The sequence below is a fragment of the Mesoplodon bidens genome (assembly GCF_964165515.1).
Source record: "Mesoplodon bidens genome assembly, chromosome: 19".
Lineage (NCBI taxonomy): Eukaryota > Metazoa > Chordata > Mammalia > Artiodactyla > Ziphiidae > Mesoplodon > Mesoplodon bidens.
Window position 1 is genome coordinate 10,156,424 of NC_138179.1, and position 21,249 is coordinate 10,177,672.

The 21,249-nt window shown below is 50.0% G+C and overlaps 2 protein-coding genes across 2 annotated transcripts in view; one reads left to right on the top strand and one right to left on the bottom strand.

Annotated features, from left to right (window-relative positions):
• Positions 1-652: 652 nt before the first annotated feature.
• Positions 653-7,563, bottom strand: FNDC8 (fibronectin type III domain containing 8; the record flags this gene model as incomplete). Its single annotated transcript, XM_081219321.1, has 4 exons — positions 653-870; positions 1,426-1,662; positions 3,711-4,077; positions 7,367-7,563. The coding sequence occupies 4 exons, from the start codon at positions 7,561-7,563 to the stop codon at positions 718-720; spliced, it is 954 nt and encodes a 317-aa protein (XP_081075447.1). The 3' UTR covers positions 653-717.
• Positions 7,564-10,046: 2,483 nt separating this feature from the next.
• Positions 10,047-21,249, top strand: part of RAD51D (RAD51 paralog D) — a 21,136-nt gene continuing 9,933 nt past the window's right edge. Inside the window, exons 1-6 of the mRNA XM_081218440.1 lie at positions 10,047-10,209; positions 10,539-10,600; positions 10,797-10,915; positions 18,130-18,211; positions 18,454-18,588; positions 19,077-19,172. Of these exons, the coding sequence (XP_081074566.1) occupies positions 10,128-10,209; positions 10,539-10,600; positions 10,797-10,915; positions 18,130-18,211; positions 18,454-18,588; positions 19,077-19,172 (576 nt within the window). The 5' untranslated portion in view covers positions 10,047-10,127. The remainder of the gene's footprint in view (positions 10,210-10,538; positions 10,601-10,796; positions 10,916-18,129; positions 18,212-18,453; positions 18,589-19,076; positions 19,173-21,249) is intronic.

Below are 21,249 nucleotides of genomic sequence, written 5' to 3' on the forward strand. Positions count from 1 at the left end.
GCTCGAACCCGTGTGTCCGGCATTGGCAGGCGGACGCTCAACCACTGCGCCACCAGGGAAGCCCATCCCCACGTTTTTGATGAGGAAATTGAGCCCGAGAAGCTTAAATGGTTGGCCTGTACCCTCACATCCAGGAAGAGACAGAATTAAGTCAGACCCTCCCCCCAAAGCTTGTGCACTTTGCATCATGTCCCCCAGAGCTCAAGTCTGAGGCTGACTGTGTGGGCTGTCGCTACCTCTGCCCAACAGTGCTCCTTTTCCCGGTGTGTGTTTTGATCTTTGAGGACCATCTCCCCCTCCCATGGGGAAGGGGTGATGTTACCACCTCATTGCCCCATCCCCTGACCCACCTGGACTCTTGGTCCTGGCAGAAGCCAGGAGGGTGGGTGGCAACGGCCCAGCTGAGGCTGTCGGCGGCATGAAACAGAATTCCAAGGTGCTGGGTGACGTGCAGGTTTTAATGAGGGACATGGACCAGCGCAGATCTGGGGAAGGAAGCCTAGCAGCTATGGGCAGTGGAGGCTGATCTGACCTGGCCTGGCCTGCGGTGTCTCCAGGTGAATGAAGCTCCCATCTGGCCTCGGCCCCAGGCCCAGGGCCAGCAGGGTGATCAGCGGTTCCCTGGCTTGATGCTGCTGGTACATTTCATGGTTCCGGTTCCTAAGGGCCCTGGTCCGAAGCTGAAAGTAGTTAAGGGGCTTCCTGGGGACCTCCCCCTTAGTAGGGAAAGAGGTGTTCCAGATCTTCTAGCCTCCGCATGTCCTCCAACCCCATGGACACGGTTTTCCTCTGGGGTTTTTTGCGCCGCACAGTGATCTGGATAGGATTGTTCTTGGGGAAGCTGCTCAAGTCTGTAGCATCCGTTGCAAACTGAAATAAACCAACCAACGTCCTCAGAACTCCTGACCCTGAGCTCACCTCTTCGACTCTGCCACCCCCTCGTTTGTCTGCTAAATGGGGTCTCCACAGCCTTACCAACCTACTCATTGACACCAGGAACAGGAACAAAGAGGCCTGATTCAAATCTGTGCCTCCCCGGGTGTGTGCTGTCTTTACTGGGGCCTCTCCTGCCCACCCCCAGGCTGTTCCCTTCTTTGTCCCGCTTTAGCCTCTTCCCTCTCTTACCCTCAATGCCCTTGACTTCCTGACCCACTCACAATTATTGATACTAAGTTGAAGAATCCAGAAGCCAATGGCTTTGGGAGACTTGTTAGAGATGAATGAAAAGATCAATTTGCATTCCCAGTGGGCCCCAAAGTGGCTGAACCCTGAACCCTCCCAGAGGAGAGTGGCCTGGAATTGAGGCTTATTTTCCCAGGGAGAAGGAAAGCCAGCAGGAGGACGAGTCGTGGGGGTATAGGGGTGTTCCCAACCTCCAGAACCCCTGGTCCACACCCCTCGGGCCTGCCTTCTCCCAGGGCTCACTTTGTAGGGCTTGCACCACTTCCCCATCCCAGCGGTGTTGGCTGCGCGGACAGTCAGGCAGTAACTCGTGTCCGTCTTCAGCTGCATCAGCTTGATGGTGGTGCCCAAGACCTTATTGAAGATCCATGGGCGATTCGTTGCCTTGGGCATCTCACTGTCACTTTTCCTGACCACCTCCTGCAACTGAACCTGGTAGAAACTGACCTGCTGCTTGCCTGGGGCGTAGGTCCAGGAAATCTAGGGGAAGAGAACCCCCGAGACTTCCTCAGACCTGGCCTGGCCTCCCCTCACCACCCCGCCATCCCTCACAACGTGGGTCAGAAGACCCCACTCCCGCCCCTGCTCCTGCTGGAGCTGGGGTAGACCTGATGGCACGTGTTAGGCACTCCCAACACTAAATATGGCCCCACCAGCCCGAAGCATGAGCACCTCTCCCTGGGCAACCTCACCAACCTCAGAGGGTACCCTCACTCCGTATTCTAGACTGTGTGTCAGTTGAAAGGGACCTTAGCCATCATCTCGCCCACCTCACTCATTGCAGATGGCGTTACAGGTTCAGAGAGAGCAAGTAGCTGGCCCGTGGTCACACAGCAGTTACGTGGCAGAGCCAAGGTTCAAACCAATAGCTCCAGAGTCCGTACACTTTGTACTACAACAGTGGTTGCCAAGCCAGGATCTCAGACAGTTTTTATAACTGCGGATTCCTGGCCCTGCAGTCACCTGTCTTGTCTCCCATTTCCAGTTTTTCCTCTAAATAGGCTAGTGGTTCTCAAACTCTGGTGGGCAGAGTCCTACCCCGGAGGACTTGTTAAAACAAAGACCACTGGGGGCTCCCCTGGTGGCACAGTGGTTAAGAATCCGCCTGCTTGGGCTTCCCTGGTGGCGCAGTGGTTGGGGGTCCGCCTGCCGATGCAGGGGACACGGGTTTGTGCCCTGGTCGGGGAGGATCCCACATGCCGCGGAGCGGCTGGGCCCGTGGGCTGTGGCTGCTGAGCCTGCGCGTCCGGAGCTTGTGCTCCGCAACGGGAGAGGCCACAGCAGTGAGAGGCCCGCGTACCGCAAAAAAAAAAAAAAAAAAAGAATCCGCCTGCCATTGCAGGGGACACGGGTTCGATCCCTGATCTGGGAAGATCCCACATGCTGCAGAGCAACTAAGTGCGTGCGCCACAACTACTGAGCCTGCGCTCTAGAGCCCGTGAGCCAAAACTATTGAAGCTCGTGCGCCTAGAGCCCCTGCTCTGCAACAAGAGAAGCCACCACAATGAGAAGCCCGCGCACCACGATGAAGAGCAGCCCCCGCTCGCTGCAACTAGAGAATGCCTGCGCACAGCAACGAAGACCCAACGCAGCCAAAAAATAAAATAAATAAATAAATGTATAAAAAAAAGAAACAAAAACACAGACCGCTGGCCCCTGCCCCCAGTTTCCGATTCAGGAGGCCCAAGTAGGGGGTAGGGAAAGCGAGAATTTAAATGTCTAATAAGTTGCCATATGATGCTGATGCTACTGGCAGTCTAGGGACCACACTGAGAAACGCTGCTCTAGGCCATCGAACAATGGGACTTCCAGATTTATCTTCCAAAATATAGCTCAAATTGCATCTATCACCTGATACAAAGCTTTGCAAAAAGCTAATCGTTATTGCTTACTGAAAAATCTATAACGTAGCGTAATGGTAAAGGACCTCTGGAAAGTGACCCCAGACTAACTCCTGCTCTCTTCCCTCCCTGTATCTAGAACAGTGCTACTCGACATGTGGTCCATGGGCCATCAACACCACCTGGGAATTTGTTAGCAGTGCAGAGTCTCAGGCCCCACCCTAGACCTACTGAATCAGAACTTCTAGGGATGAAGCCCAGGAATCTTATCAGTAACTAGATGATCAGATCTGCAGGCGCAGGACAGTATGAGAAGCCCTGGATTGGACGTAGGTGTTTCCTTCCATACTTTCCCACCTGTGAGCCTCTGCTAGTGTCAGCCCTCCACGGAATGCCTTTCCCCATCTCTAGATGTTTAAATCCGATCTCTGTGTCCCAGTTCAAATGTTACTAAATGCCACCAAAGCTTATTTCTGCACCTGGAAGTAATATTTCTTTCCCTCTGAATCCCTATTGGCACTTAATCTGAACTTTTCCTACAGCATTGAGCCCTCTCTAGCTTGTGCTGGAGTTCTTGAGGTCGGGATGCAGGCATCTTCACACTTCCCAGTGAGCTCAGCTCAGTGCCTGGCACATTGGGGGCAGCCATTAAGCCTTTACCAAATGCACAAGGAGGGGAAAACGCACCACAGCCGTGGAATCGCTGACCGTGTATTCACAGATGAAGGGTGCCTCCGGCACATCCAGGACCACAGAGGACGCTGAGGGTATTGAGGAGGTGTCTGTGTCCACCTTACGGTTGTCAAGGTCCAGCAGGCCACCAGGGGCTATTTGGGACTTAGATTGGGGGCAGAGAGCCAGGTCCCCCTTTTCCATACTCTTGCCCATCGAGGAGAAGCTGAGTTTGTTCAGCTCGCCCTCCAGCATCCCTGCAAAGAAGCTGCTATTGGGCTGAGTCACGGCCAATTTGATGAGATTCGACAAAGTGGATGACATGGGGGAGATGCTGGTGTCATCGGAGCTGCATTCAGAATCCTCCATTGGCATCTGCTTCCTGGAGTGGGAAGGGAGACAGGTGAGACAGACGAAGGAGGCCACCCCGGCCCCTGCTGCCTGGAAACTCCTGGCGGGCAGGCCTCGGGCACAACGTACCCAGCGCCCCCAGCTGCTTCTGAGCAGCTCAGAACATTCTTGCTCGGCAGCAGTGCCTCAAACTCACAAGGACACTTACTAGTGAAAAATGCATATTCCTGGTCCCTGGTCCCCAGATGGAATGGGACTGGGGAAGCTGCTAAAGCATCTTTAATAAGATCCTCAGATGATTCTGATGCAAACGTTCTGAGAACGACATTTTTAGAAACACTGCTGAAACTTTAAGTCCTTCCTCCAAAGTGGGGTGCAAACACCCCAGGGAATGACCACAATGATCTACCGGGATATGGAAAAATATCTAAAAGTATCTAGAAGAAAAATAAATTAAGTTTTATTAATATTTATTCACTATTGTTTATTATGTAATTACTAATTTATTTTCTTAGGCTTTATAACATTTAACAATATTTATTAATATATAGCATGTAAAAATTAACAGTACAGATAAATATACATATATTAGGATGAATTCTCAAAAACTTTTTTCTTCCATTCTAAATTTTTTTAATTATGAAAGCTTTCAGACACACTCCAAGATATCAAGAGTAATATATTAATGGGGATGTAATGTACAAAATGGTGGCTATAATTAACAATATTGTATTGCGTATTTGAAAGTTGCTAAGAGGTTAGATCTTAAGAGTTCTCATCACACACAGAAAAAATTTGTAACTCTGTGGTGATGGATGTTAACTACGCTTATTAGGGTAATGATTTAACAATATATACAATTATCAAATCATGTTGTACACCTTAAACTAATGCATTGTTAAAATTCAATTGTGTCTCAATAAAACTGGAAATGAACATACTATAATATATTAAGCTTCCATTTAGCCACCATCCAGCTCAGGACTAAATCTTTATCAGTGCAGTTAAAGGCCCCTGTATACTTCACTCCCCCACCTCTCTCCTCATCCTCTCACTCAGAGGTAGCTTGTGCAGTAAATTGAAAACTTTGTATTTATTATTCCCCATGTGTCTTTATAGGTTTGTTACATTCATATGTTATTAGTTTGCATATTTTTAGACTTTATATAAATAAATGGTATCATTCAGTACATACCCATTTGCAGCTTGCTGTTTTTTACTTAAAACATTGTATATTTTAGATTAATCTGCTCTGGTTCAATCATTTTAACCGCTGTATGTTTTCTATTACATGGATATTTGTATGCTTACCAATTCTTTGCTATTACAAAGAAAAACCTTGTACATGTTTCCCTGCTCTTTAAAAGGTTTTGCTGTTGAAGTACAGAATCCAAAACATTTGGCTTTCAAATCTTTTTTTTCTCTTAAGCCAAAGTAAGAAATACATATTTCTTGGCAAGCTAGTATACTCATACATACACATGTAACTAAAATGTTTCACAAACCAATCCTTACTCTGTGTGTGATGTGCTTTGAAATTTTCAATTCTATTTTATTTCATTTTTGTAATACTGGTCTCCACCAACCAGAATGAGTTCCTGACCCACTCATAGGTCACAACTCTCAGTCTGAAGAACCCTGTCTTGAGAGAGTGGTCCCAAGGCCTTTGGGGACCAAGCACCTTGACCGAGGTCACAGGGTGAGTCCATGGCAGAGTTGGAACCAGAACCCAGATCTCCTGGGCCCCATGCTGCACAGCTCCCATCTGCCCCTGGTGCTTTCTGGCTCCCCTCCACTGCTTTGTCCCCTTTCTCCCCGGGCTGCTCTCGCCAGATCCAGCCACCTACACACACCCCTACACCCCTTATGCCAGGACAGCCTCCAGCTTCATGGTTGATCAAGGCCAAATTTTTCCTCCTTGAGTTCCAGCCCCATCAACCTCCCCCTGAGAAATCCTGATCAGCCCAAACCTCTTATGTTAGCCCTTGGTGGATGCTTGGAATAGATGGTTCCCCCACCAAGGCCCTTTATAGGCTGAAGAGAGTCTGGGTATGGATGTCAGTTTTACTATAGATTGTCCTAACGCATCTCTATTTTAGACTTACTGACTGGAAACACCAGTGCTGAAGGGGCATGGAAGGCAGCCTTAGTGATCTTCACAGTAGCCCTGCTGGATGGTGTTGGCCCCATTTTACAAATGAGGGACCGAGGGTCCCTGGTCTTACTTAACTTGTCTATGGCCCTATATCTAAGTGGTAGAACTTGGATTTAAACTTGGTCTCCTAGCCCAAGACTTGCGCCCCATACCAGGAAGTTTCCTACAAGCATGCATCACTTTAGCCATACCTGCTTACTTACAGGTCCCTTAGGGAGTGGACACCATATCCCTTTCATATAATCAGGACCCCCTCTTCAGAAATTATTAAGAATTTCAGGACAGTGACAGCTGAGCATTAAACTAAGCATAGGGCACTTCTAAGTGTCGGGCTGTGTGTGATTGCCCAGGTCACACACCCATGAAACTTGCCGGCAGACAGTTCCCTCAGTCCACATCAACCCACACCACCATCCCTCCACTGGCTAATTCCTTCCCTTCCTATGAGAGTCACCTCCTCCATGAAGCCTCCCAAGCTACACTAAGCCTCCTCTGTTTCCTCCAGTTGTCCCGTCATAGCGCAGACCATGCTGTGATATTCTCAGTTCTTGCCTGATAGCCCCCCAACACACACACACATACACACAAACACACACACACACACACACACACACACACACCAGGCTGGGAGCTCCTTGAAGGCAGAGACTGTGCTTTCTGGCTCTGCATTCTCAGAACTTAACCTTGGGCCAGATACCTTGTAAGTGCTCAAAGAGTTTTGTGAAATGAAGGAAAGGAAACCCAGAATCACTGAGGAGGAACAGCAAACCTCAATCTGAAAGCAGGCAGGCTACTGGGGGCACATAACCAGGCAGGTGAAGGTACAATAGGGAGGATGAGGCAAAGGAGCCATGGGGAGTGGAGGGGGCAGGGGGTCTGTGTGGGGGTGATGAGGACAAAGTAGGATGACAAGGACAAAGCAGGATGACAAGCACTGCCAGGAAATCTCTGACTAATCCTGGAAGGCCTCCCGGAGGCGGTGGCCGGCACGCCGCCAAGAACTGATCTGAGGTCAGGACTCCATAGGCAACCTGCACACACGCTCTTCCCTGGGAGTCGTGACTGTGATAAGTCAAGGAAGTACTGCCTCTTCAAGCCCCTCTTCCCACCCCCAGCCCCCAGGTCTGGTTTTAGAAAGGAGAAAAGGACCAGACTTGTGTCTTACGGTAGATCAATGGCATCTTCCTCCAAACTGCCCCTTGAGGAAAGTGGGCGTCCTTTGGTGGTGATGGTCCTGTTCGTAGACTTGGGGTTTGGAAAGGGCTTCGACATGTGCTTGAGTGTGTTCAAAACGTTGAGGGTTTCCTTCCTCAGCGTGGTCTCCTCCCCATCTCCCACTTTGTAGAGTGTCTCTGACGCCATCTACCTTGTTTGGGACCCCAGCCGCCACCATGCAGGACAACCAAGCTGACAGGAAGCAGAGAGAAACTGGAGGCAGAGGACACACCCTTAGTTTGGGTGGGATGGGGGTGTAATGAGCTGACTTCATAATCATCAGAGAGTGTAACAGTTAGGTGCCAGCCTCCCCCTTGATCTGAGCTGCTGCTGCCCAGGGCCAATGTCAGCAGTGAGTAGAGTCAAGGAAGAGACTACAACACCCCTTGGGCTAAGGCTCTGTGGTTACGGCAGCCCTGCTCTTCTCTGAAAATCTCAGAATGCTCACCACCGGTGCCCTTCGGACCTGCCCTAGGAAGGAGGAGACTGATGGTGATACAAAGGCACCTGGGCATGGAGGGAGGCAGGCAGTACTGGACTGGGCCTCTGGGAGTGGGGGACTTTGTCTCTAGAATCCTGAGACTCTATATCCAGAAATCCTAGGCAGCAAACCCCCTTCGTCCAGTTGTGTAGGCACAGGGAAAGCCTGGATGGTTCATGAGGTTCATAGCTCACATATACCCAGGTTTTACTGCTGGAATTCTAAATTCTGCCACACCCTCACCCCAAGCGTCTTCATGTGTTGAGTGACAATGGTGGGTGCTGCAGAGGCATACAGAAATGGGCCAGACGTTGTGTTGTTTCTTTTTCTCAAGGAAACCATGTCACAGTAGGGGGACTTCCCTGGTGGTCCAGTGACTAAGACTCTATGTTCCCAATGCAGGGGGCCCAGGTTCAATCCCTGGTCAGGGAACTAGATCCCACATGCCTCAACGAAGATCCTGCGTGCTGCAACTAAGACCCGGTGCAGCCTAAATATAAAATAAATAAATAAATATTTTTTAAAAATTAAAAAAAAAACATGTCATAGTAGGAAAACATACTTCGGGGGGTGGGGACGGGGGCGCTGTTAAAACAGCACTAGCTTTGCACCTACATGTGGTTTTGTCCACTCTAAGTCCAGCTCTGCCCTTACAGGCTGTGAAACCTTTGGCAAATGACTTCACCTCTTTGCACCTCAGTTTCCTCATCTGTAAAATAGGAATAAACATAGCACCTACCTTACTGGATTGTGAGGAGATAACCCTGTAAAGTTGTTTTCTTTTTTCTTTTCTTTTCTTTTCTTTCTTTCTTTCTTTCTTTCTTTCTTTCTTTCTTTCTTTCTTTCTTTCTTTCTTTCTTTCTTTCTTTCTTTCCTTCCTTCCTTCCTTCCTTCCTTCCTTCCTTCCTTCCTTCCTTCCTTCCTTCCTTCCTTCCTTCCTTCCTTCCTTCCTTCCTTCCTTCCTTCCTTCCTTCCTTCCTTCCTTCCTTCCTTCCTTCCTTCCTTCCTTCCTTCCTTCCTTCCTTCCTTCCTTCCTTCCTTCCTTCCTTCCTTCCTTCCTTCCTTCCTTCCTTCCTTCCTTCCTTCCTTCCTTTCTTCCTTTCTTTCTTTCTTTCTTTCTTTCTTTCTTTCTTTCTTTCTTTCTTTCTTTCTTTCTTTCTTTCTTTCTTTCTTTCTTTCTTTCTTTCTTTCTTTCTTTCTTTCTTTCTTTCTTTCTTTCTTTCTTTCTTTCTTTCTTTCTTTCTTTCTTTCTTTCTTTCTTTCTTTCCATTTTTTTGCGGTACGCGGGCCTCTCACTGTTGCGGCCTCTCCCGTTGCGGAGCACAGGCTCCAGACGCGCAGGCTCAGCGGCCATGGCTCACGGGCCCAGCCGCTCCGCGGCATGTGGGATCCTTCCGGACCGGGGCACGAATCTGTGTCCCCTGCATCAGCAGGCGGACTCTCAACGACTGCGCCACCAGGGAAGCCCTAAAGTTGTTTACTTTCTTCCAGAGGATGAGGTCAAGCAAAGGACATTTAAAAACAAATTATTTTGTGCGTGTGTGTGTGTGTGTGTGTGTGTTCTATATACTCAGGGTTTTTGTTGTCTTTCATTTACAAATTCTTTTATTCGGAAAATAGAGAAGCAGATGCCCTCTCTGTGTTCTGCTGCTTTTTAGCACCCATCAAACTATCGGTAATTATCTGATTTATTTGATTTCCTTTTTCCTGTCTTCCCTCACTAACAAGTACGTCCCTGAGCGTAGGGGTGGTCCGTCCGATCGGACGTTCTGGCCCAGTGTTCAGAACAGAAGGCTGCACCTGGGAGGCCTGCAGGGAGGCGAGATCGGGGAGAAGGCAGAGACGCAGGCGGGCGCAGGGTAGCAGATCTGGGCGCGGTGGCCTCGGCGCAGGGGAGCCGGCTCCGTGCTGCCAGCGCCGTCTCCGCCCCAACCGCCCGGCTCGCGCATCCGGCCCGTGGCCAGCAGGTGGCGCCGCAGGCCGGGCCCTGGAGCCTGGAAGCCGGAAGCTGCGGCGCGGTCCGAGCGGGAGGACTGTCGGTGCCGGCGTCCCCGCAGGCTCCGCACCCTCCGCGCCGCCTCCGCCTCCCGCCTCCCGCCTCCCGCCTCCCGCCTCCCGCCTCCCGCCTCCCGCCTCCCGCCTCCCGCCTCCCGCCTCCCGCCTCCCGCGCTGGTCCAGAAAGGGCCCCGCGGATGTCCCCGGGACGAGCGGCCCCGGGCCCCCAGGGAACATGGGCGTGCTCCGGGCCGGACTGTGCCCGGGTCTCACCCAGGACATGGTCCAGCTTCTGCGGAGCCACGGGATCAAGACAGGTGATCGCAGGCGTGCGCCAGTGCGGGCCACGCGGCCGGGCCCAGCGCGGACGGAGGCCGGCCCCGGCCTTGGCACACCCGAGAGGGGGTCCCTCCCCACCCCTCCCCCCTCCTCCCCCTTCCCCCCTCCTCCCCCCACAGCCTCCTTGAGAGCCCGGGAAGGTGGGAGTGGGCTAGCCACGCCCCAGGAAGGGTAGAACCCCCACTGTGTGCTAGCCACCACTCCAGGTCCTGCGGCTCAGCTAGTCGACGTAGGCGAGGAAAAGTCAAGTGAGGGAGGCCCCCGAGCCTCCCTTCCTGCCCACCAACCCCACGTGTTTTGCTTTCAGTGGTGGACCTGGTTTCAGCAGACCTGGAGGAAGTAGCCCAGAAGTGTGGCTTGTCTTATAAGGTGAGCTGACAATCTCTCCTCCAAACCTGGGTGTCTCTAAATGCCCATCCCTGAGCAGAGGGTTCCCAGAGATCGATAAGGGGGCCGTATGAGACCCTGGGGGCCTCCTCCGTTGGCGGCTCACTGCCGAGTACTCCGGGCTGCTTCGGGTCGGAGCGCCCCGGCCCTCTCCCGAGTTTCCCCGCCCCTTCCGCAGGCCCTGGTCGCCCTGAGGCGGGTGCTGCTGGCGCAGTTCGCAGCTTTCCCTTTCAATGGCGCCGACCTCTACGAGGAGCTGAAGACCTCCACTGCCATCCTGTCTACCGGCATTGCAAGGTTTGTGTGGGTACTTGGGGGAAAAGGTGAGAGGCGGGCTTTTGATACTTGAGTCTAGGGAGAGCAGGCTTTTTCAAACAGTGGTGAGGATGTTCAGGACTTGAGTTCTCTTAAGCTATAACAGGGTTTCTCCAACTCCTAACTTTTGGGGATGCAGAATTATTTGGGGGTGGGCTGTCCTGCACTTATAGTAGGATGTTTGGCAGCATCCCTGGCCTCTAGCCACTAGAAGCCGGGTAGCACCTCCCTTCCTATGTCTGACAATCAAAAATGTCTCCAGCTGTGACCAAATGACCCCCCCCACCCCAGGGTGGCAAAATTGCCGCCGGTTGAGAACCACTGTCCTATAACACAAGATGTCACTATTTCATTATTATTTAGCAGGTCAGAGCAACTCTTCCCTGCCCCTACCCCCTCTTTCCCTTAAGGATGGGGCAAGAGAGAGCATGGCAGGACTAACGTTGACTGAGTGCCTACTACATACCAGCCACTGACACATAGTAGGTTATATAATAGGTTGTATAATCTCTTCAGTGACCCTGTGAGTTAGTGATTTTTTTTTCTTTTTCTTTTTTTTTTTGGTGGTACGCGGGCCTCTCACTGTTGTGGCCTCTCCCGTTGCGGAGCACAGGCTCCGGACACGCAGGTTCAGTGGCCATGGCTCATGGGCCCAGCCGCTCCGCGGTACGTGGGATCCTCCCAGACCGGGGCACGAACCCGTGTCCCCTGCATCGGCAGGCGGACTCTCAACCACTGCGCCACCAGGGAAGCCCCTTTTTCTTTTTTTAAAAATTTATTTATTTTTGACTGTTGGGTCTTCGTTGCTGGGCGCGGGCTTTTTCTAGTTGTGGAGAGTGGGCACTACTCTTTGTTGCGGTGTGTGGGCTTCTCGTTGCGGTGGCTTCTCGTTGCAGAGCACGGGCTCTAGGCACGCGGGCTTCAGTAATGTGGCACGTGGGCTCAGTAGTTGTGGCTCGTGGGCTGTAGAGCGCAGGCTCAGTAGTTGTGGCGCACGGGCTTAGTTGCTCCACGGCATGTGGGATCTTCCCGGACCAGGGCTCGAACCTGTGTCCCCTGCATTGGCAGGCGGATTCTTAACCACGGCACCACCAGGGAAGCCCGAGTTAGTGATTATTAACCCCACTTGAGTTTAGCCCAGGAGGAGTGAGGAGCAGAGGTGGGGCTCCAGCCCTGGGGCACTTGATCCAGAACTTGGTTCATTCCCCATACTCTGCAGCAGGAGGGAATGAGAGTAGTTACCTTCTGCCGTGTTGTGTGGAGAGAGAAAGAGTTGGAAGAAAACAGGCGGCTTCTGGCCAAGGAAGTCTGACCTCATTCTTGGCCTGTTTGTGCAGAATTTGATAAAGAACTCTGCCACCACAAAGGTCTTTGGATTGGTTTGGCCCTCCCTGTTTCCATAACACGTTCTCTTGGCAAGGTTCATAGAGCACAGTGCTTGCTTTCCCCGGGTTGGGGGTTCAGTTCTGTCATTCATCAAGCCCTGGCCGAGTGCCTACGGGTTCCAGATAAGTGCAGATGATACGGGTATGGGTGAGGCAAGGCACTTAAGAACCCGTTGGGTAGAGAAGGCAGGTAAACACAAGGGAGAGGAGTGAGCATGCGTGGAGGCAGCATAAGGAGGGGGTGATTGGAAATACCCTGGCAGTCCAGTGGTTAGGACTTGGAGCTCTCACTGCCAGGGACCCAGGTTTGATCCCTGGTTGGGGAGCTAAGATCCTGCAAGCTGCATGGTGTGGCAAAAAAAAAAAAAAATGAGGGGGTAACTAACAAGGAGCAGCCTTGGCCTTTGGGAGCTTATAAAACGAGCATTATACAGAGGAAGCAGTCAGGTGATAAACTGTCAAGATGGCAGCCACAGTGAGTCACTGCAGGGGAGATCAGAGAGGTTCAGGAAAGCTCTATGCAGGAGGCAGGCCTTAGGCAGTGAGGAACGGATGGGCCTTCTCTGAGTACTCCGGCACCGTTACTCCAGGTATGTCGTTTCATTTATCTTCACAATCACAATGAGTGCATTGCAATGAAAATCATCATCCTGTAGATGAAGAAATTGGGACTCAGGTTAAGTGACTTGCTCAAGATCCCGCAGCTAGGGAATTCCCTGGGAGTCCAGTGGTTAGGACTCTGCGCTTCCACTGCAGGGAGCACAGGTTTGATCCCTGGTTAGGGAACCAAGATCCTGCAAGTTGTATGGCGAGGCCAAAAAAAAAAGATACCTCAGCTAGTAAGTGGCAGACCAGGCTCTTGACATCACACCTGTCAGGCTCCTAAGCATAAGAACCCACCTCAAAAAAAAAAAAAAAAAAAAAAAAAGAACCCACCTCTAACGCATCTACCTATTGCCTCCTCCAGGCAGGAGGCTGTATTGTGAAAGTAGGGTTACAGGCATAGGGTGGAGGTGGGCGGGGTGGATGGGGCTGGGGAGCCTGGCAGGAGAGAGGCCCAGGAGGATATGGCAGGGGAGGGTGTGTGAGCCGATGGAGGGCAGGGGATGGCAGGAGGCACGTTGAAGAAATGTGATAAGCCTTCCTGCCAGGGGGAATAGAGATGTGAAGAATCAAAGACGACCCTGTAGGTTGCTAGCCGTCCTCACAGTGTTCTTTGAACACTTGATGGATGTAACTCCAATACGGGAGGGGAGGGGAGTTCTGTAGTCAACAGTTCGGGAAAATGCTGGTTAACCCAAACGAAGCAGGTTTCCCTGGTGTAGGCTTTCTCACAGCTTGTAATGCTGGCAGGCACCATGGATCTTTACGAGGGCAAGAAAGCACGTAGTGTGCCTTGGAAGAAGCTGTACTATCTAGGGAGATGGGTGGTTCCCTGAAGGCCAGAGCTGTGTCTTGTTCATCTCTGCCTCTTCCTCGTTTTAGAAAAAGGCCTTCAGGAAATGTGACACATTCAGGCGATGTTTGAATGAATGGCTGAAAGAATGACTAAAACCCAGTTCAGAGGGAAAGGTGGAGGATAAATCCCAGAAATCACTTGTGTTCAAAACATGTGGTAAGACCCAGTTGCACTTCCACTCCACAAGGCAGGCGGAGGAAGCGGGGTGGTCTGTCCATGTTGATGAGCAGAGGTGATTGGTAGGAAGGTCCATCAGGAGACATGGAATGGAAACAGGTGAGAAGTCCGCTGGGAAGTGGATCTGGGAATTCCTTACGGAGACTGATCCTCACAGCCAAGAATGAGGTTGATTCTTTTTTTAAAAAATAAATTTATTTATTTATTTATTTGTGGCTGCATTGGGTCTTCGTTGCTGCATGCGGGCTTTCTCTAGTTGCGGCGAGCGGGGGCTACTCTTCATTGAGGTGCGCAGGCTTCCCATTGCAGTGGCTTCTCTCGTTGCAAAGCACAGGCTCTAGGCGCGCAGGCTTCAGTAGTTGTGGCACGTGGGCTCAGAAGTTGTGGCTTGCAGGCTCTAGAGCGCAGGCTCAGTAGTTGTGGTGCACAGGCTTAGTTGCTCTGAGGCATGTGGGATCTTCCCGGACCAGGGATTGAACCAGTGTCCCCTGCATTGGCAGACGGATTCTTAACCACTGTGCCACCAGGGAAGTCCCAAGATTGATTCTTGACTGGAGAGTTAAGACCAGTGGTTTCACCCAGGCTGCATGTTAGAATCATTTGGGAAGTTTAATAAATATTCATGCCTGGGTCTCACCTTTAGAATTCTGACTTAATTGCTCTAGGCCAGTGGTTCCCAAACTTTTCTGCCCGTTAGAATTACCTGAGATTTTTTTTTTTAATTCCAAAGCCCTATACTGCGCCCCCAAACACACACACCAATTGAATCACATTCTCCGGGGGTGGAACACAAGCATCATTATTTTTTAAGTTCCCAGGTGACTCCAGTGTGCAGACAAGTTTAGGAATCGCTGATACAGGTCTCTTTTTTTAAAACTTGCATGGTTATTTTAACATGCAGGCAGGACTGGGAAACACTAGTCCAGCCTAATGGTGTTCAGATTTGAACATGTATCCTTATTGAGACTCAGATGTGGTCCTCACCCTAAGAGTTGCTGATTCAGTAGGTCTGGGGTGGGGCCTAAGAATTTGCATTTCTAATCAGTTCCCAGGTGATGCTGATGCTGCAGGTCTGGGGACCACACTGGGAGAGCCACTGCTATAATGGGACTGGTGGTTCTCTGATCTCAGTGGGAGGAATGGGAGCCAGCAGTGGCAGAGGCTGGGTGCTCTTTAAAAAGGTGCTTATTACACAGAGCCAAGGTAAGCACAGTTATCCCAAGAAGCCGCAGGGCCGGAGTGGTAACCAGAGCGTTTTGAACAGCAGGGCCCTGTGGTTATAATCATGGGGGCCCTGGAATTGAAGGAGATGGGGTGCTTACTTAAGTGCTGCTTGGCCTATACAGAGGGGTCATGGGAGGTATTCAAGGACCATCACAAAGGGCTGGAGCCCATGGAGGTGATTACAGGGTTGGGACAGGGATGCACGTGGCCAGGACATGGAGGTGTTAGTATAGGCTGTGATGAGAAGGAGGTAAAATTTCAGCCCACAGGTTGGGCAGGATATGTCGTTTTTCCCTTGCTGCTTTCAATAATTTTTCTTTGTCTTTAATTTTTGACAATTTGATTACTATGTGTCTCAGCGTGTTTCTCCTTGGGTTTATCCTGTATGGGACTCGCTGCGCTTCCTGGACTTGGGTGGCTATTTCCTTTCCCATGTTAGGAAAGTTTTCGACTATAATCTCTTCAAATATTTTCTCGGGTCCTCTCTCTCTCTCTTCTCCTTCTGGGACCCCTATAATGCAAATGCTGTTGCATTTAATGTTGTCCCAGAGGTCTCTTAGGCTGTCTTCATTTCTTTTCATTCTTTTTTCTTTATTCTGTTCCACAGCAGTGAATTCCAACATTCTGTCTTCCAGGTCACTTATGCATTCTTCTGCCTCAGTTATTCTGCTATTGATTCCTTCTAGTGTAGTTTTCATTTCAGTTATTGTATTGTTCATCTGTGTTTGTTCTTTAATTCTTCTAGGTCTTTGTTAAACATTTGTTGCATCTTCTCGATCTTTGCCTCCATTCTTTTTCCGAGGTCCTGGATCATCTTCACTATCATTATTCTGAATTCTTTTTCTGGAAGGTTGCCTATCTGCACTTCATTTAATTGTTTTTCTGAGGTTTTATCTTGTTCCTTCATCTGGTACATAGCCCTCTGCCTTTTCATCTTGTCTATCTTTCTGTGACTGTGGTTTTTGTTCCACAGGCTGCAGGACTGTAGTTGTTCTTGCTTCTGCTGTCTGCCCTCTCGGTTGGGCAGGATATGGGGTGTGGGTAGTGACCTGTTTCCTGGTGGTTTAGGGACAGAAACTGGGTGAGGATTGGCCATGACTTGAATTTATCTCAAGGCTTCCACAGCCAGAGTGTTGATAACATAGGAACCTTCTGTCACTCGTTTGTCTGGAAACATTTATTGTGCATCTCCTGTCTTTCAGCCACTGTGCCCGTTCTGGGGTGAACAAGGCCCAGTCCTTGCCCCAGGGTGCTCTGGGCCAAAAACTTTTGCTCTGCAAGAGGATGAAAAGACAAGCGATAGAATGGGGAAAATATTTGCAATCCGTGTATTCAACAAAGGACTTGCGTCTGGAATATATAAAGAATTCTTAAAACTCAGCAGTAGAACAAACAATGCAATTAGAAAATGGGCAAAAGACACGACCAGACATTTCACCAACGAGGTTCAACATCACTGGTTATTAGGGAAATACACATTAAAACCACAACGAGATATTACTACATACCTCCTAGAATGGCTAAAATAAAGAATGGTGGGCTTCCCTGGTGGCGCAGTGGTTGAGAGTCTGCCTGCCGATGCAGGGGACATGGGTTCATGCCCCGGTCCAGGAAGATCCCACATGCCGCGGAGCGGCTGGGCCCGTGAGCAGTGGCTGCTGAGCCTGCGCGTCCGGAGCCTGTGCTCCGCAATAGGAAAGGCCACAACAGTGAGGGCCCGCGTACCGCTAAAAAAAAAAAAAAAAAAAAGAATGGTGATAACTCCAAATGCAAGTAAGGGTGTGGAGAAACTGGATTACCTCATACGTTGCTGGCGGGAAAGTAAAATAGCATAGGCACTCTGGAAAACAAGTTAGTAGTTTCTTGTGAAATTAATATGCACTTACCGTACAACCCAACAGTTGTATTCTGGGACATCTATTCTAGAGAAATAAAAACTTAGGTTTACAGAAAAACCTGTATGCAAATGTTCATAGCCGTTTTATTCATAATTTCCTCCAACTGGAAACAGCTAAAATATCCTTCAATGGGTGAATGGTTAAACAAACTTGGTCCATCCATACCATGGAATGCTACTCTGCAGGAAAAAAGAACAAACTATCGATACATGTGACAACTTGGATCTCAAGGGAATGATGCTGAGTGAGAAAAGCCAATCACAAAGGTTACATATTGTGTGATTCTGTGTACATAATATTCTTGAAATAACGTAACAATAGAGATGGAGAACAGATTAAGCGGTTGCCAGGGGCTAGGGATTAGGGGTGGATGGAAGGGGAGTGGCTATAGACGGGTGGCACAAGGGAACCTTGCAGAATGGAAATGTTCTGTATCTTGACTGCAGTGGTTACATAAACCCATGCATGTGATGAAATGGCATAGAGTTCTACACACAGACACACACAGAAATAATGGTGGTGAACCTGAATAAGCTCTGTGGATCACACCAGTGTCAATTTGCGATGTTATCGTGTAGTACAATACATCTTATAGTGAAAGCTGCTGCCCTTAGGGGAAGCTAGGTAAAGGGTACATGGGACCTCCCTGTACATTGTTTTTTGCAACTTCCTGTGAATCTATAATTATTTCAAAGTTTTAGAAAATGACAAATGATGGGAAATGCTATCAAGGAAACCCAGAAGGGGCTGAGATGGAGAATGAGAGGACCATTGGATGGGGTGGCAAAGAGACCTCTGTGAAGAAGTGATCACCCAGAGTGGTCTGTAAGCTGAGAGTGAAAGGATGAGGGGCCAGAGGAGGAACATGTAGCCGTGCCGGCTTTCCCCAAAGGAAACTCTACCAGGAGAAGCCTCCTGGCCAGAGATGTTAGAGTGTCTCTGGACAGAACAGTGCTTGGAAGGGACGTCTTGCTTTTTTTTTCCTGGTTCCTACTCCCCTCCCTTCCCTCGAATCCCCTCGGTTGATTCTCTTGCCTCCTCTTCTGCCATCAGCCTGGACAAACTGCTGGATGCTGGTCTCTATACTGGAGAAGTGACTGAAATCGTAGGAGGCCCAGGTAGCGGCAAAACCCAGGTACACGTGCGTCCAGCAGCCAGCAGGGTTGGGGGAGGTGGGTGCATAGCCCTGGATCCCTGGGGAAGCTTCTGCCAGCGTGCTTGTGACTCAGAGATCGGAAGAGAGAAGATGGGTGGTGAGGAGTGGGGCTTGGACTTGGCCCATTCGTGTCTCTGGGATCTGGACAAAATTTGGTAGGAGCACCCATGCTGGGCCCTCCTTGAGGGCTCAAGTTCACCCAGTGCCCTGTCTCTACTCAGGTATGTCTTTGTGTGGCTGCAAACGTGGCCCATGGCCTGCAACAGAACGTCCTATACATCGACTCCAATGGAGGGCTCACAGCTTCCCGCATTCTCCAGCTGCTTCAGGCCAGAACCCCAGATGAGGAGGAGCAGGTAAAGAGCAGGAGGGGTGGGTTCCTTTGAGGTTCTGACACCGTAAGTAAGACCCCATTATCTAACGTGGCAAGAAGTTTGGTCATTGGTGTGAATAGATATTTCTGGCTTTGAAACTTGCTGTTCTACTAATACTTTCTGTTCTGAAAGCCTCCCCAGGATGACATCATCCCACCCCTGCCGTACCCTAATTCAGGGCTGCCAGACACCCCAGCATCTGTGTTTCTCTCCCAGTTCTTGCCCACGGAAGACACACTAGTCAGTCCTATCCCTCCTTCCCACGGAGCTCTGACTTGGCTTTGCAGCTCAGCACCCAGGCAGCCACCTGGGTGAGAACTGGCCCATCAGATAAAGCCCATTTGCCATCCTGGACCCAAGTCCTTCTGTCTAAGTGCCTCTTCCTGCTCAGCCTCAAGATCCCTCTTCATCTTGCACGACCCCCTGCTCCTCTTCCTCAAAGCTCTCCCTTCTATCTCCTACCTCTTCAGGCGGGAGCTCTCCAGAGGATCCAGGTGGTGCGTGCGTTTGACATCTTCCGGATGTTGGATGTGCTGCAGGACCTGCGAGGCGCTGTGTCCCAGCAGGTGAGCCTGCTCTTCCGCCCCTCCCTGCTCCCCCCAGCTGGCCAGTGCTGTCTGCTTGTGGGCAGGTGTCCTACTACAGACTCTGCCTGGAAACGCAGATGTGCAATCTGGTGACTCTAGCTGTGTCTGCCGCTCCCAGGATGGGATTTCTGGATGCTTAATTCATTCCTGAGTGCCGCCTCATTTACATGCCCATCTTCCCCACTAAACAGTAAGCCCCTTCCTTGAGTGCAAGGATCATGTCATATTCATCTCTGCATTCCAACGCCGGATCCGTTAAGATTACTTTCAGCTGCAAGTAATAGAGTCTATCTGACAGACACTTGAACCTTGAGGACTTTTAATTATCTCACGTGAGTCTGGAGGTTGACAAGTCCATAATGTCAGGGCTGTAGGTTGGTGTGCCTGGTTCTCTTGCTCTTCCCCCTCATGATTGCAAAGTGGCTGCTATGGCTCAAAGCATCATGTCTTCACACATCCATATTACATCCATATTCAGGTCAGTGAGAGATAGATGCCTCTTTTCTGTACCTCTTCCCTTTTATAAGGGAAGAGAAATCTTCCTCTGGAACCCCCCAGTACGCTTCCCTGTTCCCATTACATCTAATTGACCAAAACTGAGCTATGTGTTTGTCCTAGACCAGGGGTTGGGCCCACCTTCCCTGATGTCAGGAGATTTCTGCCCAGTACTTGAACACATTCAGAGTCCTGTTAACAAGGAAGAGGGGTTTGGAATGGCATTTGGGTTGGTACCCTGCTACACCTGATAGGTGCTTAGACAGGATTTGGTGCACTGATTTATACACTCTTAGATTTGGGAGACACCTTACAGAGGATAGTTTAATTCATCTTAAACTTTATCTCTCACCCCAAAGCATAACATGTTCCCATGGGCATATCCAGGGTTGTATATAAAGTAAAGCATTTTTACAAACTTTAGAACATATAATAGTTGAACAAATGCTTGCCATAGGAATCGTAGCAGGCTATGACACCCCCATGTGTTGAGACATGAAGTCAAGTAGTCCTGACCTAATCCAACCCTCTCGTTTCTAGAGATGAGGAGAGTGAGGGCCAGAGACATTCAGTCAGTTGCCCAAAGTCACCGCATATTTAGGATAAGAACAAAGCTTATAACCCAGATCTCTCAACTTCCAGGTCAAAAGACAATATTTTTTACTGTAGGGCCATTAGATGGTATATATTTCTATTATTGCATAGCAAGTTACTACAAACTTAGTGACTTAAAACAACACATATTTATTACCTCACAGTTTCTGTAGGTCAGGAGTCTGGGCACAGCTTAGCCTGGTCCCCTACTTAGGGTCTCCCTAGGCCGTGATCAAGGTGGCAGCTGGGCTGTGTTCTTATCTGGAGGCTCAACTGGGGAAGAACCACTTACAAGTTCATTCAGGTTTTTGGCTTCATTTCCTAGAGGCTTCAGTTCCTTGCTGGCAGCTGGCTGCTGGCAGAGGCCACCTTCAGTTCTTTGAGGCTGCCCACTGTTCCTGACATGTGGCCCTTTGCATAGGCAGTTCACAGCATAGCCACTTGCTTTTTCAAGACAGCACAAGAGTAAGAGCAAAACGCAACATGCCATCTTACATAACATAATGTAATCACGGGGTGGCAGCCCATTCCCTTTGCCATATAATGTAGCCTAATCAAGAGAGTGACATCCAGGGAATTCCCTGGTGGTCCAGTGGTTAGGACTCTGCACTTTCATTTCCAAGGGCCTGGGTTCAATCCCTGGTCGGGGACTAAGATCCCACAAGCCACGCAGTGCGGCCAAAAAAAGAGTGACATCCTAACACCTTTGACATTTGACTAGTAAGAAAGCAAGTCATGGGACTCCCCCAGGGTCAAGGGGAAGGGATCATAGAGGACTCAAACACCTAGAGGTGGGGATCATGAGGTCTGTCTGCCATAGATACCTGATAGCCCCATTGTTACAAGCGGCAAAAGGCCTGTTGTCCCATTTTGGCCAGACTTGGATTTCAACCTGCTCTCCCAGAGAGTAAGGAAGGGCTAAGCTGATCTCTCTCTTTCTCATGCCAGTTGTCTCTTAGCCAGCCAG